We start from the raw sequence: 12,227 nt of genomic DNA on the forward strand, positions 1-12,227 counted from the left end.
CGGTGCGGGATCGGGGGGGAGAAGGGCGGATCGCCGCGGTGGCTCCGGCGGAGCGCTGGGCCGGGCCCTCCCCGCGGGGCGGGAGCGGTTCTGGACGGGCCACGGCAGCGCCCGCACAGCCCTGCCCCCGGAGCGGTCTCCCCTCGCCCCGCTGCCCTCCGGCCGCCCCCGGTAGCCCGCTCGCCTTCCGCGCATCCTCCGCTCGCTCCCTCCGTGCTCTCCGCCGCCGGGGATGCTCCCGGCCCCCCCGGGCAGCGGCTCCGCTCGCCCGCCGGCCCTCTGAGCGCCCTTCCCGCCCCGGCTTCTCCCCTCTCAGGTGCGGGCGGAGGCGGTGAGCGGGTGAAGCCCCCCCCGCCCGGCGGCTTCCCCCATGGTGGGCTTCGGGAGCAACCGGAGGGGCGGCCGTCTGCCTTCCCTCGTCTTCGTGGCGCTGCTGGCGGTGATCGCCATCCTCGCCTTCAACTGCTGGAACGCCTCGTCCCGCCAGGCCCTGCTGCGGGAGGAGCTGGCGGAGCTGCAGAGCCAGGCCAAGCGCACGGAGGTGGCCCGGGGCCGGCTGGAGAAGAGGAACTCGGACCTGATGGGCAAGGTGGATTCCCACAAGAAGCAGCTGGAGCAGAAGGAGGCCGATTACAGCCAGCTGAGCAGCCAGCTGCAGGCCCGGGACGGACAGGTGAAGAAGTGCGAAGACAGCAAGGTAAAAGCCTTGGGAACGGAACGGACCGGACCGGACCGGACCGGGGGGGTGAGTGGGTCCCCAGGGGTCCCCGGCTCCCTGCGGGGCTCCGTGCTCCCTGGGGATGGGGAGGCTCTCAGCTCATCTGAAGGAACCCCTGGTTCCTGGAGCTCCTGCCTCGGGTTTGGGTGCCTTCGGGACATTTGCAGTACGCTCAGGTTTCTGGATGCATCCCAGAAAAGGGAAAAAAAACCAAACAAAAAAAAAGAGCTGGAAATGCCCGGCGAAGGCAGCGTGTGTGCTAAGGATGCCAATGCCGACAGCTCCCTGCTTTCCAGACCGCGGGTTTTAGTTGTCCTTAAGAGCTTTTCTCCTCCGCTAAGATTATTTATCTTTAGTGATGGCTCAAAAAAAGCTGTACGCTGCCTTAAAATTAGCTGGTTTGGCTTCAAGGGAAATAAAGCAAGGATAACGTCCTGGTGGAGCTCCCCTGGGCTGCTGCACAGCGGGGCAGGTTTGTGAGCAGCCAGAATACACTTGGAAAAAGAAAAAAAATCCATCTTGGTGGTGCCACGACGTGTCACTTTCCTTAGCTGCCAAGGGACGCGCTCATGTAAAATTCAGCTTGGCCTTTTCTGCGGAGGTGGCCTGGGGTTTGCTTTTGTTGTGGAGGGGAAATGAGAGAGTGAGTGAAGGCATCAGCTTTCACTGCTCCACTTTCAGCATCCTCTGCACGGAGGAGTTCAGCAGAAAGTTCCTTTACTCCGTGGTGAACCGGTGGCTGTTTGCAAGCAGTCCATGATTCTGCTACCTGAACGCTTTATCACAGGAGGATTTATGGAAATATCACACACTCAGGGTTGCTTACTGGCCGGGTTTGTGTTCCTGGCCCTTTCATAGCACACCTTTGATGAGCAGTAGAAGAAAATGCATTTAATTGTCACAGAAAAGCTGAATACACATATGTCTCATTATAGAATGACAGACGCCTTTAAATTGATTTACTTTGTGTAAAAGTTTTATTTCCTACTGAACCATTAAAATGAAGCCGTTTCTGTGTTCAGCAAACACATAGATAAGTTTTTTTAAATCTATGAGATTGGCATAAGAAGCCTGATTAGCTGTGGAACGGTGGGTACCAGTGCTCCCCACTGGGAATTAATACAGCTCACAGCACTGTGATTAAAAATACTGTGATAGTATAAAAACTAGTTCAGTTTGTAAGTATTCCATACAGATATCAAAATAGTTAAATCTGTTGAGCAAAACCCTCCTGAAATTAAAGCAGGTAGGTTTTAAAAAATATGCATTGCCTTGTAAAAGACAGAGAACAGTTTTCTGTCCTGTTGAGGTTTTCTGGTTGGTTGGTTGGCTTCATTTTTGTTTTGTTTTTTAACTGAACTGTTTCATACAAATAGGTTTAGTTCTTTGCCCTCCAAGCAAGAGTTCAAAGGTGTGGTGGTGGCCTGAAAAGACAGGAGGTGGTGGGTGTTTGTAGTATGGCTGTTCCTTCTGTAGGTGAAGCTGATTTTTATCATCCATCCTGTGTCCCCAGGGCAGTGAAATAATTTCATGCATGGTTGTATCTACTGAGAGGTGTGAGATTCCACTGGTGGTGCTGGAGGAAGCTGTGTAGCAAGGTTTGCTGTTAACAGAGGAGATTTGTAGCTTTCTTTGTTAAATCTGTGGTGTTTTACTGTAGGAGTTAAAACACAGGTCAGGGTGCCTAGCAGGGGTTCCTGAGCACTTTGTTCTCCATCAGTCTGCTGGTCCTGGGGTGCTCTGGTGTCTGACAGGCAGAGCAGGAGGGCAGCAAGAGACCTGAGACTGCTGCTCCTCAGGAATGAGTTCTGGTGTTGGTGGCAGGCACACTGCAGCGTGTTCCAGAAGCTGCCACTAAGGTCAGAGGAGCTGGTGGCTTCTGAATATCCTCTCTTCTTGTGCTGGAAATGTAAAATTTGTGTCCTGATAGGCACAAACAGCAGTAACCAGTTCCTGTCCCTTTCTCATTTCCTCCTGTGTGAGTTATTGTCACGTTCTCAGTGGCAACAATCCTAATTTTTTCTTTAAAAATGCCTTTACATGACTGTGCTTTATAGAATAAAGCTCTGGTTTAGAGAACAAAGATCTGGTTTAAAAAAAAAAAAAAAGTAGTAGGCATGAAGTGTCTGACCAAACCCAGCTTGACTGGTAATTTTTTCAGTAATTTGGAAAGGATCTTCTCTGAGCAAACTCTTTTCTACCCATGATCTTACTTCACTTGTGAAAGGCAGGAGCTATAGTAGAACACCAGCCCTGGTAATTCCCAGGGTATCAAGGGATCAGAACAAATCCAGGCTCATTTCATAGAAAACTCATTTGAAAGATGCTACTCGGGTGGTCATGATAGTGTCAGTTCTGCTTTGTGCTCCTTTGTCTTCACCAGAGATTTGTTGCCTTGTGGTCATGTAAATTAAGGGTGCATTTCCCTGTGCTGAGGCAACTTGAATTTCTGAGGGCAGCTTCCTCCTAGCTCAGTGGTATCTGTACTCAAGTCCAAAAAACCCTTCTCCCTCTGCTCCCTCCCCTTGCACATGGAACAAACCAGTGACACTGCACCCCACTGCTCTTACACATGTGGTAGCATGACCTGGTGTCTTGTGCTAAAATAAAAGAGATTAAAAAAAAAAAAGAAGCTTGAGGTCTTGGGAATTCCTTCTTATCTCCCCGTGCTCATCTTGGTGAGATGATGGTCTGCTTTTTGGAGGGAACTTTTTGGAAACTTTTTGGGGGAAAATGGGTGGTGATTGCACGCAGAGCTGGCATCAGTTTCCAGAGTGCTTTGTGCTTTTTTGCAGCATACCATGAGGATATTTCTTCATTCCCACAGCTTCACACATCCCTTTGCAGTAAGCTCACTAAAAAGGTTGAATGGCAGGAATTTGTGGTGGAGAGCTTCCAAATGGCAGCTGCCCAGCATGTAGGGACTGGTAGCTCTGCATCTGCTGGTGCAGCCCTGGGGAGCATGCCTTGCTCATTCCAGAGGTGTTTCTGGCACTTCCAGGTGTGTAACAGGGCCTTGCCCTTTAGCTGTTTTCTGGAAATGGTGCTTCACAGGACGAAACAGGTCAGTGAGGTCCTCAGAGCAGCTGTTGCCAGAGCTCCTTGCTGGCTCTCAGCTTGCAGAGCTGCAGCTCTCCAGCCATGATGCTGACTGCGTCTTCCAGCTTGCACCTTCCTGGGGGTCACACTCTCACCTCGGGCTCTGACTGAGTGACTGCTCCATGACAACACTGTTCTGAAACAGGCAGCTGGCAACAGCAGAAAGGCCATGGAATTGTGGCATGTAAAAACCCCTTGTGCACACACACAGACTTCTGGCCAGCCCTGGGGGCTGCACAGGGCAGCATCAGCTCCTGCAGGGTGTTCCTGCTAGGTAGAGAAATGACTCAGAGGGAAATGGGGCTCTGGGTGTTTGTGGCTCACCAGTGGCTCCAGTGGGAAGTGACACCACCACCACCACCTTTGTTCCCTCCTGCCATGCACAGAGCTGAGCTCCAGCCCCAGCAGAACTTTGCTCCTTTGGTTTGCATGATGTGCCCGTGCCCTGAGCACTGCAGCCTTGTCCTGCATCTGCAGAGCTCCAGCATGCACAGGACTTCTTCTTTTTCCCTGTCCAGAGCTCATGGGGCTACAGAGAATTTCTCTTCTCATCCCAGCTGCTTTGCCACTGAGAAACAGGAGCAGTACAAGCAGGCTTAGACTCCTGGAGGATGCAGCTCAGAGGGAGCTGGACTTGAGCCATGGTTCATGGAGTGTGGTTTTTTTTTATATGTGTAGGTGGAACAGATCCCATGAATCATAAAAAAAGCTTCTTCCCTTTCTATCCTTCAGATGAGGGACATTTGCTGACAGCTGAGCTGTTTGGGATATAAATTCTGTCACTTTTCTCTGAAACTCAACATCGGCAGAATGAAAGATGGTGTGATAAAACTGGTGCTCTCATCAAATCCAGCTCCTGGGAACAGCCAGGCAGCCCTCCCCTGGCCCACTGCAAGTCAAACCTTCTCTAGGATGAGCAGAAGCAAGCCAGGAGGGAGGGATGCTGGAGCAGGAATCCTGTTAGATGAAGGTTTGGAAACAGAGCCTGCCACTTCCCAGGATCTCCTTTGTTTGTTGATGTATCAGGTCCTGGGAAAAGAACTCCTTAGAGTGAAGGCAGGGAAAATGTGGTTGTATTGCTGGTGGATGTGTAAAAGAGAGGGAGTTACTGTTTCATCAGTGCTTGAGCAGCTCCCCTGTGCCAGTGTCTGTGGGATGGGCAGGGGATGGAAGGGCCTGGGGGTCACCTTCCCCTCTGCTTCTCTGGGGAGCCCAAGCCCTGCTCAGGGTTACTTGTGCCTTGGAAATAAAGCAGAGGAAGCCCAGCACAGGCTTTCACTTAACCAAATGTTGTGCTTTTTGCCTTAAAGGTCTTGGTGGGCAGAGCCATGTGGTTCTCAGTGTGTGCCTCTGACACCCTGAGGAGGCTCCCAGTTGGGTGGTTGGATGGTGGCTCCTGTTTCAGAGCAGCATGGGCAGGGCTCTGGGGTTACCAGAACATTGCATCATCTCCCATCCTTTTTTTTTTTTTTGGGGGGAAAATTCTTGTGGAGGGACTCTTGGTGTTGGCTGGGGTGGTGGGGCAGGGTTTGCTGCCAGCCCTGCCCAGCTCTGCAAACACAAAGCCTCTCTGGAGCACCCAGCTTGGGAAGGAGCCCACGTTCTGAGGGGAGCTCTTGGATGCCCTCCCTGTTCCCTCTGTTCTGCAGAAACTCAGGATTCCAGCAGCTCCTGCTGCAGCCTGCCAGGGACAGACCAGCCAGGAAACAGGACTCATCACCTGGAACGTTTCTGCAGAAATTAATGATGTGATAAAAGGGAAGGCAGTGTGGGTGGAGGAAGTCTGAAAGTCAGGGCAGGTGTCTGGTCTGTTTGTTTGCACAGGAAATGGGGGTGAGGGAGCTGGGTATGGAGGTGACACAGCCCAGGTGTCCCTGTCCCAGGGGGGTCTGCCTGAGTGTCCCAGGGGGAAACTGAGTCCCTGCCACCCCTCTGAGTTACCCTCTGTACCCGGGGTGACACTGCAAGGAAAATCATTACAGCCTCAGTGGGGTGTGATGGGGGGGTTTGATTTTTTTCACCCTTTCTCAGTGTGTTCTACATCTGCATCTCTTTGTTTCTGCTATGTTTTGGCTTTACACATGTCCTGTGAGATGTCCTCCTTATGTATGTGAGATTTACTTAATGACTTTGTGTACGTCCACTTCTTATTTATTGTAACTGCTGTTTTATTCCTTACTAGAAACAGCACATTAAAAGCTGTTGTGGACGACTACTGGTGTCAGATTGTATCTTAAAAATAAAAAGTGTTATGGATATTAGGTAGGATCACACACAAAAATAATTACTTTAAATCCACATTAGGTAAAAGTTGTTTTTACTCACCATGCTGTGAGTTTATTTTGCTACACTTACACTTTGACATTGGAAATTCCCCATCTCCTCCTGCAGCACCAGAATGCAGTCTGTTTATTTCAGCCCTGACAGGATTTGCTTTTGATAGAAATACATTCTGAAAATAAAATTAAGTCCTCGTTAGTGAATCCTAAATCCAGTATTCAGGTTGATGGTATCAGTTGTAGATAACTAAGTGTATTTTACTTTTGTTTACCAGAACTTGGTGTTTGTCATTCTGATAACCCTGTGCACCCACTCTCTTTCCAATGCAAACAAATGCACCCGAGCCTTTGCAGCCTGAGCCCTCTCTAACCTGCTAATTGTTTATATTGATATAATTTCTTCCTTACAGATAAAGCTGCAGAACAACATTTCCTATCAAATGGCAGACATACATCGTTTAAAGGGTAAGGAACCTGTGGCCAAGCTGTGCTTGGGCAGACTGAAGTTGTGTATTTTTTAACTGCCTGTAGTTTTTCACTGCAGAATGCATTTTAAATGCAAGCTCAAGTGGTGCTGGAGTGTCTCATAATGTGAAATTCCATTATATTTGTTCATTGCAGTGTCTGGGTTAAGTGTGGGGTTGGTTCTTGTGGGCTGCTCTGCTGTCTGCAGATAGAACACATGTTCTGGCACTGCTGCTTCCAAGATATTAGAATGATTTTCAAGACCAAATCCACCAGCAACGTGGTGATCCTGATGCTGGGTTAGGAATGGTCCAGAGAACATCCTCTAAGGCTGTTAGAAACAGACATGGTTTCAATGCCTGTGCTCTTACTCTTGAGTTTTTAGTGTGACCTGGAAGAGCTAATGCCAAAATCTGCCAGAAGAGAACATACTTGGCTTTTCTGCCTGGCTCTAAACCAGTAGAAAGCTTAACAATTCCCTGTAGCCTGAGGAGCAGGGAGAAGAACTGCTGGACCAGGTACTTGTGAGGACAGGAAAGCTGTGTTGGTTTCCTGGGTAGTTACAGGTTTCCTGTACCATTGTTGTACATTTATTGCAGAAAATGAATATTTGACCAATGTGCCTACATTAGCCTACTAATACCTTTGTGTTACTCATAGTAACAGAATCTGTCAGGAAATGAAGGAATTTTCCAACAGATAGGTGAAATAGTGTTGTGTAAACCTTATGAATGAAAAGGTAATGAAAATTTTCAGTGTTTTGGTGTCGTATCAGAAGAATTGTTTTAAAGTTTATAGTGACATCTAACACACACGAGTGAACTGGCATCATTTTCAAGTAAGCCTAACAATCTTTAAAGTAAATCTAAAAGAAATAAGAATTTGCTCGAATTTTCTGTTATGTTAAATAGCAATAATGGAAGTTTTATCTGCGATGGGGCACTTTCCCTTAAATCTCTATATTCATGTTGATTTTTACTTTTTGGTCTAGAACAACTGGCAGAATTACGTCAAGAATTCGTTCGCCAGGAAGATCAACTTCATGAGTACAAGAAGAACAACACTTACCTGACAAGGAGGTTGGAGTATGACAGGTATGTCCTCAGCAACACCAGCCACAGTCTGAGTGTATGTAATGAAAGTCTGTATTTATTAAAAAGTGCCAGTTAATATTTCTGCTAATCCTCAAACTTGAGTAAACTCACTTGGGGATGCAGCTTTGACTTAGCTGTTTGCTTTTAAAGTTTTGTTTTTTTGTGTTCCTCTCTCCCCCTCCCAAGGTGAGGTGGTAGCTGAGAAAAATCTGACTGACTGGAATTGTTCAGCACTGGACAGTTTTAAGTCAATGCATTTTTTATAACAGGGAGATGTTAGTTAAAAAATACATGGAAGAGCTTAATCCATACAGTCTGCAGGCTGCCAGGGTTATCAATTGCTGTCTTTCTAAAAGTGTAATTTTTATTTTTTTTCAGCTGAAGTCCAAAGCATTGTGTGTATTGAAATTTGAAGTTGACCTCTGCCTTTTAATTTTATGATGGAGAAATGGGGAGAACAACAAGTTCTGAAGCTTTGAGGAGTGGGGGAGATTCAGACCTTTTCTCCAGGGTTAAACTTTAACACGCACAAAAATATTCTTTCCTGTATGTGCTGTGTTGAGTACTTGCAGGTTTGTGGGAGAGAGGAATCGTGTTGAGTTGGGTTAATCTCTGTCTGGCTTGTTAGGGAAGTTGGGACACTCAGTTGTGTCTCTGGGATGTTGGTAGCAGCCAGGGGGGCAGCAGTTGTGCATCTCATGTTGACAGCCAGGGGGGATCCTTTGCTTTCTGATGGAATTAATATGTGCTGATGACAGGTTAATGAGAGGCTGGAGTTTCCAGTGGCTTCCCAGGTTTTGGAGGAAATGAATATATTCAGGGCCAGTCTGTTTATTTTGGTGTTTCTCAGTTTGATCTCTGTTTCTCCCAGTTCTGCTCTCTTCCTGCATTCATTTCCACTCCGTGCACTTCCCAGGGCAAAGCTTTTTGCACAGACTCTTATAGCTCAGGTTTGGCTTTTTGTGCCACTTCGTGTTTTTCCCCCTATTTTATTTGTAGGAGAGCAGATACAACAAATAATGTGTTTGTGTTTCTAACCAAGTCTGCAGTGTGGGCAGCAGATCAAGGAAATGAGGCTGCAGCATGAAGAAAACATAAAGAAATTAATGGACCAAGTTGTGCGGGAACAAAAGGTAAAGTTTGGGTATTAGGAGAGCCTGAAGTCTGCTGCTTGTTTGACTCAGCATTTCAGACATTTCTGGACATTTAACCAAAAGTCAGGAGATAAATACTGTCCTGAGCAGCCCAGAGTGGGTGTCAGTGGAGGAACATCTGCCTGGTTTGCCTTGAAGATGAGGGTTCTTGCTCTGCTCTGCTGCAGCCTCCCTGCGTGGCATCACTGCTCAGGATCTCAGCCTCTTCTCTGTAAAATGGATGTTACTTTATAGCTCTCCAGGGTGGGATCTGTTCTCACAACCTTATGTAGGTTATTGCAAAAGGGAACCTGATCTCCACTGAGGCCTGGAGGTGCTAATGTGATGCAAATAGCAGTGGTGGTTGAATGGTGTCAGGGGTGTCATTACACGGTGCAAGATGCCAGTAGAATATGGGCCTGTTTCCTGCAAACAGACAAAACAACCTGCTCTTCTTAAAAATTCTTCCCCTACTTTGTCTCTGTTTACAGGCATTACAGAGAATAAAGCAGACTTGACAGAGATTTCAATCAGATCTCCTAATGAAGTCTGACCTGAGGCTTAAGGCCAGTGGTGTCCTCACCTGTTTGCATTGCACTGAAGATGCAGAGGCCACAAGAAGTGTCACACAGCCATGCTGTGTTTTACACTTTCTCTTCAATTACGTGTCCATACTGTTGCTTCCTGCCCTCAGGATTCAGGTTCATCTGCAGAGGAATTCTGCTGTTGTTTGCTTTTGTGATCATCGAGTTGATAAATGTGATTTTGCTTGCCCAGAGTCATCTTGAATTGAAGCAATTTTGTTTCAGTGATGTGCTTAATATTGGTTCTCTGTGAATTTGTTCTAACAGGCCACACAAAAAATTCAGTCCAGTAAAGACACTGAAGTAAATCCCAGTAATGATGACCAGGCAATATCTAAGGCTGTTCCAGAGGCAGAAGATAAAAACACTGTAAATAGTGAGCAGCCCTCAGATCATGCTGTAAATGCCAAAGGTATTGCCTTTTTTTAAAAATTTATTTATTTGTAATTTCTGCTAGCTAATGGGACAGTTGTGTTCCTGCACTGTCATACAGAGCTGGGCATTTCTCTGAGGCAGAACAATGAATTATTTGGCTCAGGTAACTTGATGAGCTGCACATGGCTGTGCCAGGCTGGAGGTTCTGGGTACCCAGAGACTGGCACATCCTTCTCTGGGTCCTTTTGTGAAGACAGCTTCTTGCACAGTTTTGTCCCCATTTGGTTGGTCCCTGGGGCTTCTCCTTCCTCCTGTGTCCAGCTGGGAGCTGGGGATTGCTCCCTGCTCCCTGTGAGGTGTGCCTGGGTGAGCCAGGGAAGGGGCACTCTGTTGTTGGAGAGCTGGAATCTGCACAGAGGAGGTGGCTGGAGGCTTTTCTGCTGCCAGGAACAGGGTTTCAGTTTCCCTCCCTCTTCTGGAGGCTGCACTGGGCTTGGGATTCTGCTCCAGAGCAGTGGCTTCAGCAGCACGGTGCTGATGGGGCATTTCCAGCATGGGACCTGTGTAGATAAAGGACTTTTCTTCTGGTCTTAAAACCTTCCACAATCACTGCTCAAAGGTAAAGATTAATGAGGCAGAATATCCTGTTCTTGTCTTCCAGACAAAATCAAACCAGGAGGAGATGCAGGCATGCCTGAAATAGAAGATAATGACCCTGGTAAAGCTGAAGATACTCCCACTGGTTAGCAGAAATTTTCTTATGCTTTCACATTTGGGTTCTTGGTGGCCTCTGTTTTCTGTTTCAGTACCATTTGTAGTGAATGCAAAGTTTTAAAATCAGTCTGTGGTGATACAATTCAAGTGGGGTGTAAAACCTGGTAACTTCTGCTGTGCTTTAGAGGTCTGAGTTCTCAAAACTGAACACTTCTGATCACATTGGTCTTTTCCTCCAGAAATCTTGTATTTTATATTGTCATCTGTGGTTTAAAGCAAGAAAATGACACCAAAAAAGTTTACAGGCTTATTAGAGGAAGAACTCGTATACAGTGCCTGTTCCATGTTAATTACTTCACCCATGTATTTTATTTTAGCTTTGAAGAAGCCACTCATTTCAGCTTCTAAAAATGAAGGTCATCAGCCTGCTGCAAACCTCCCAACTGAACAGCCCCATGCTCCAAACCTGGCACCAGGTAAAATTCTTATCAGCAGGTGATAAAGAGACATTTTGTAGGAAAATTACCCATTTTCTGCTCCCATAAAATGAGTGTAGGGGGTTCTGCCTCTTTTTTTGTGTTTGATGTGGTTGCAAAGAGAAAATCAAGGACCAGCTTTTGCAGGATGCAGGAGCAGTGTGTGTGTAGCAGGGACTCTCTGCCTGTGCATCTTTTTTTTGTCAGACACACACTGACTTCTGAGCCTCTTGCCCAATTCTGCCAAGTTCGAGAGAAGTTTCCAATCAAATGCTTCAAGATTTCCTCAGTGGACAGAGGAGAGTAATTGGAATTAGTTCTCCTCCTTAGAGATACTAATTAGGCAGGGCTGCAGCATGCCACCAGGAGCTGGCTGCTGGTTTCTTGGCAGCAGCTGGTGATGGAGCAGAGATGCTCTGTGTCCTCTGTTCTGTGAACAGCTCGCTTGAGGGTGATGTGGAGGAGGTTTGGGACATGAGAGAACAAAGAGTTCTGCAGTGAGAGGTTTGGGAGAATTGCAGTTAGAAAGGACACAAATCCACAGAACAATTTACTGGTGGATCAAGTCACTTTTATGTCACAGAGAAAGTTGGGATGTGTCAGCATTGTGAGTGGCCCCTTCAAACCCTGTGCTGATGGAAAACATTACAGAGAACAACCTTGCTGTGTCTTTGTGGCATCACCAAACAGCTTGGAGTGTTGCTCTGGTTCTTTTTCAAAGAGGCAGCAGAAGTATTCCTTAATTCCTTGGGAATGGGTGTGCGTGCAGACAGAATGGCAGAACTGGTGTTTGATATTGTAAACAATTTAAACAATTTTTCTTTATTATGTAGCTATTGTAAATTCAGCTTTAAATTTCTTTATACTCACAGCTAAGCAGCTTTCACTTAGACTTTGGTTTTTATGACTAAAATTGGTCTATGATTAAAATAGTCCTTTATTTTGACTTTTCTTAATGAGCAAACATAAAAGATTGCAAGTGAAAAGCTTGTTTCCTTGAATTTAGAGTTTATCTGTATAAGGATTGGTATGAACTTCAAGGGACCAGGGCTGTCTGTAGTCCTTGGTTGTGTAGTTCTGGGATTCTGTTTATTATTTTTAGCATGACTTCTGTGACCTGCTGCAACCTCCTGCATAGATCATAGCTCTTGAAACAATAAATGATGCTTAGTAGACTTGAAAAGCAGAATCAGCAGGAGGATATAAAAAAAATACATAAATGCATTATTGGTCTGGGCTTTATCAAGCACTTGAGTACATCCAGAAATTCATCTGGGAAGGTAATGACCT

At 46.7% G+C, this 12,227-nt stretch overlaps 1 protein-coding gene across 4 annotated transcripts in view; it reads left to right on the forward strand.

Annotated features, from left to right (window-relative positions):
* Positions 1–12,227, forward strand: part of GOLM2 (golgi membrane protein 2) — a 21,860-nt gene continuing 9,633 nt past the window's right edge. For 3 of the 4 annotated variants that reach the window (XM_071754068.1, XM_071754069.1, XM_071754070.1), the window contains exons 1-7: positions 2–697; positions 6,507–6,561; positions 7,553–7,655; positions 8,698–8,788; positions 9,640–9,784; positions 10,409–10,489; positions 10,839–10,937. In XM_071754068.1, coding sequence (XP_071610169.1) covers positions 371–697; positions 6,507–6,561; positions 7,553–7,655; positions 8,698–8,788; positions 9,640–9,784; positions 10,409–10,489; positions 10,839–10,937 — 901 coding nt within the window. In that variant the 5' untranslated portion in view covers positions 2–370. Of the gene's footprint in view, positions 698–6,506; positions 6,562–7,552; positions 7,656–8,697; positions 8,789–9,639; positions 9,785–10,408; positions 10,490–10,838; positions 10,938–12,227 lie in introns of all 4 variants that reach the window. The other variant, XR_011727878.1, reaches the window with a different exon arrangement.

Source organism: Heliangelus exortis, chromosome 11, assembly GCF_036169615.1.
Source record: "Heliangelus exortis chromosome 11, bHelExo1.hap1, whole genome shotgun sequence".
Classification (NCBI taxonomy): Eukaryota; Metazoa; Chordata; class Aves; order Apodiformes; family Trochilidae; genus Heliangelus; species Heliangelus exortis.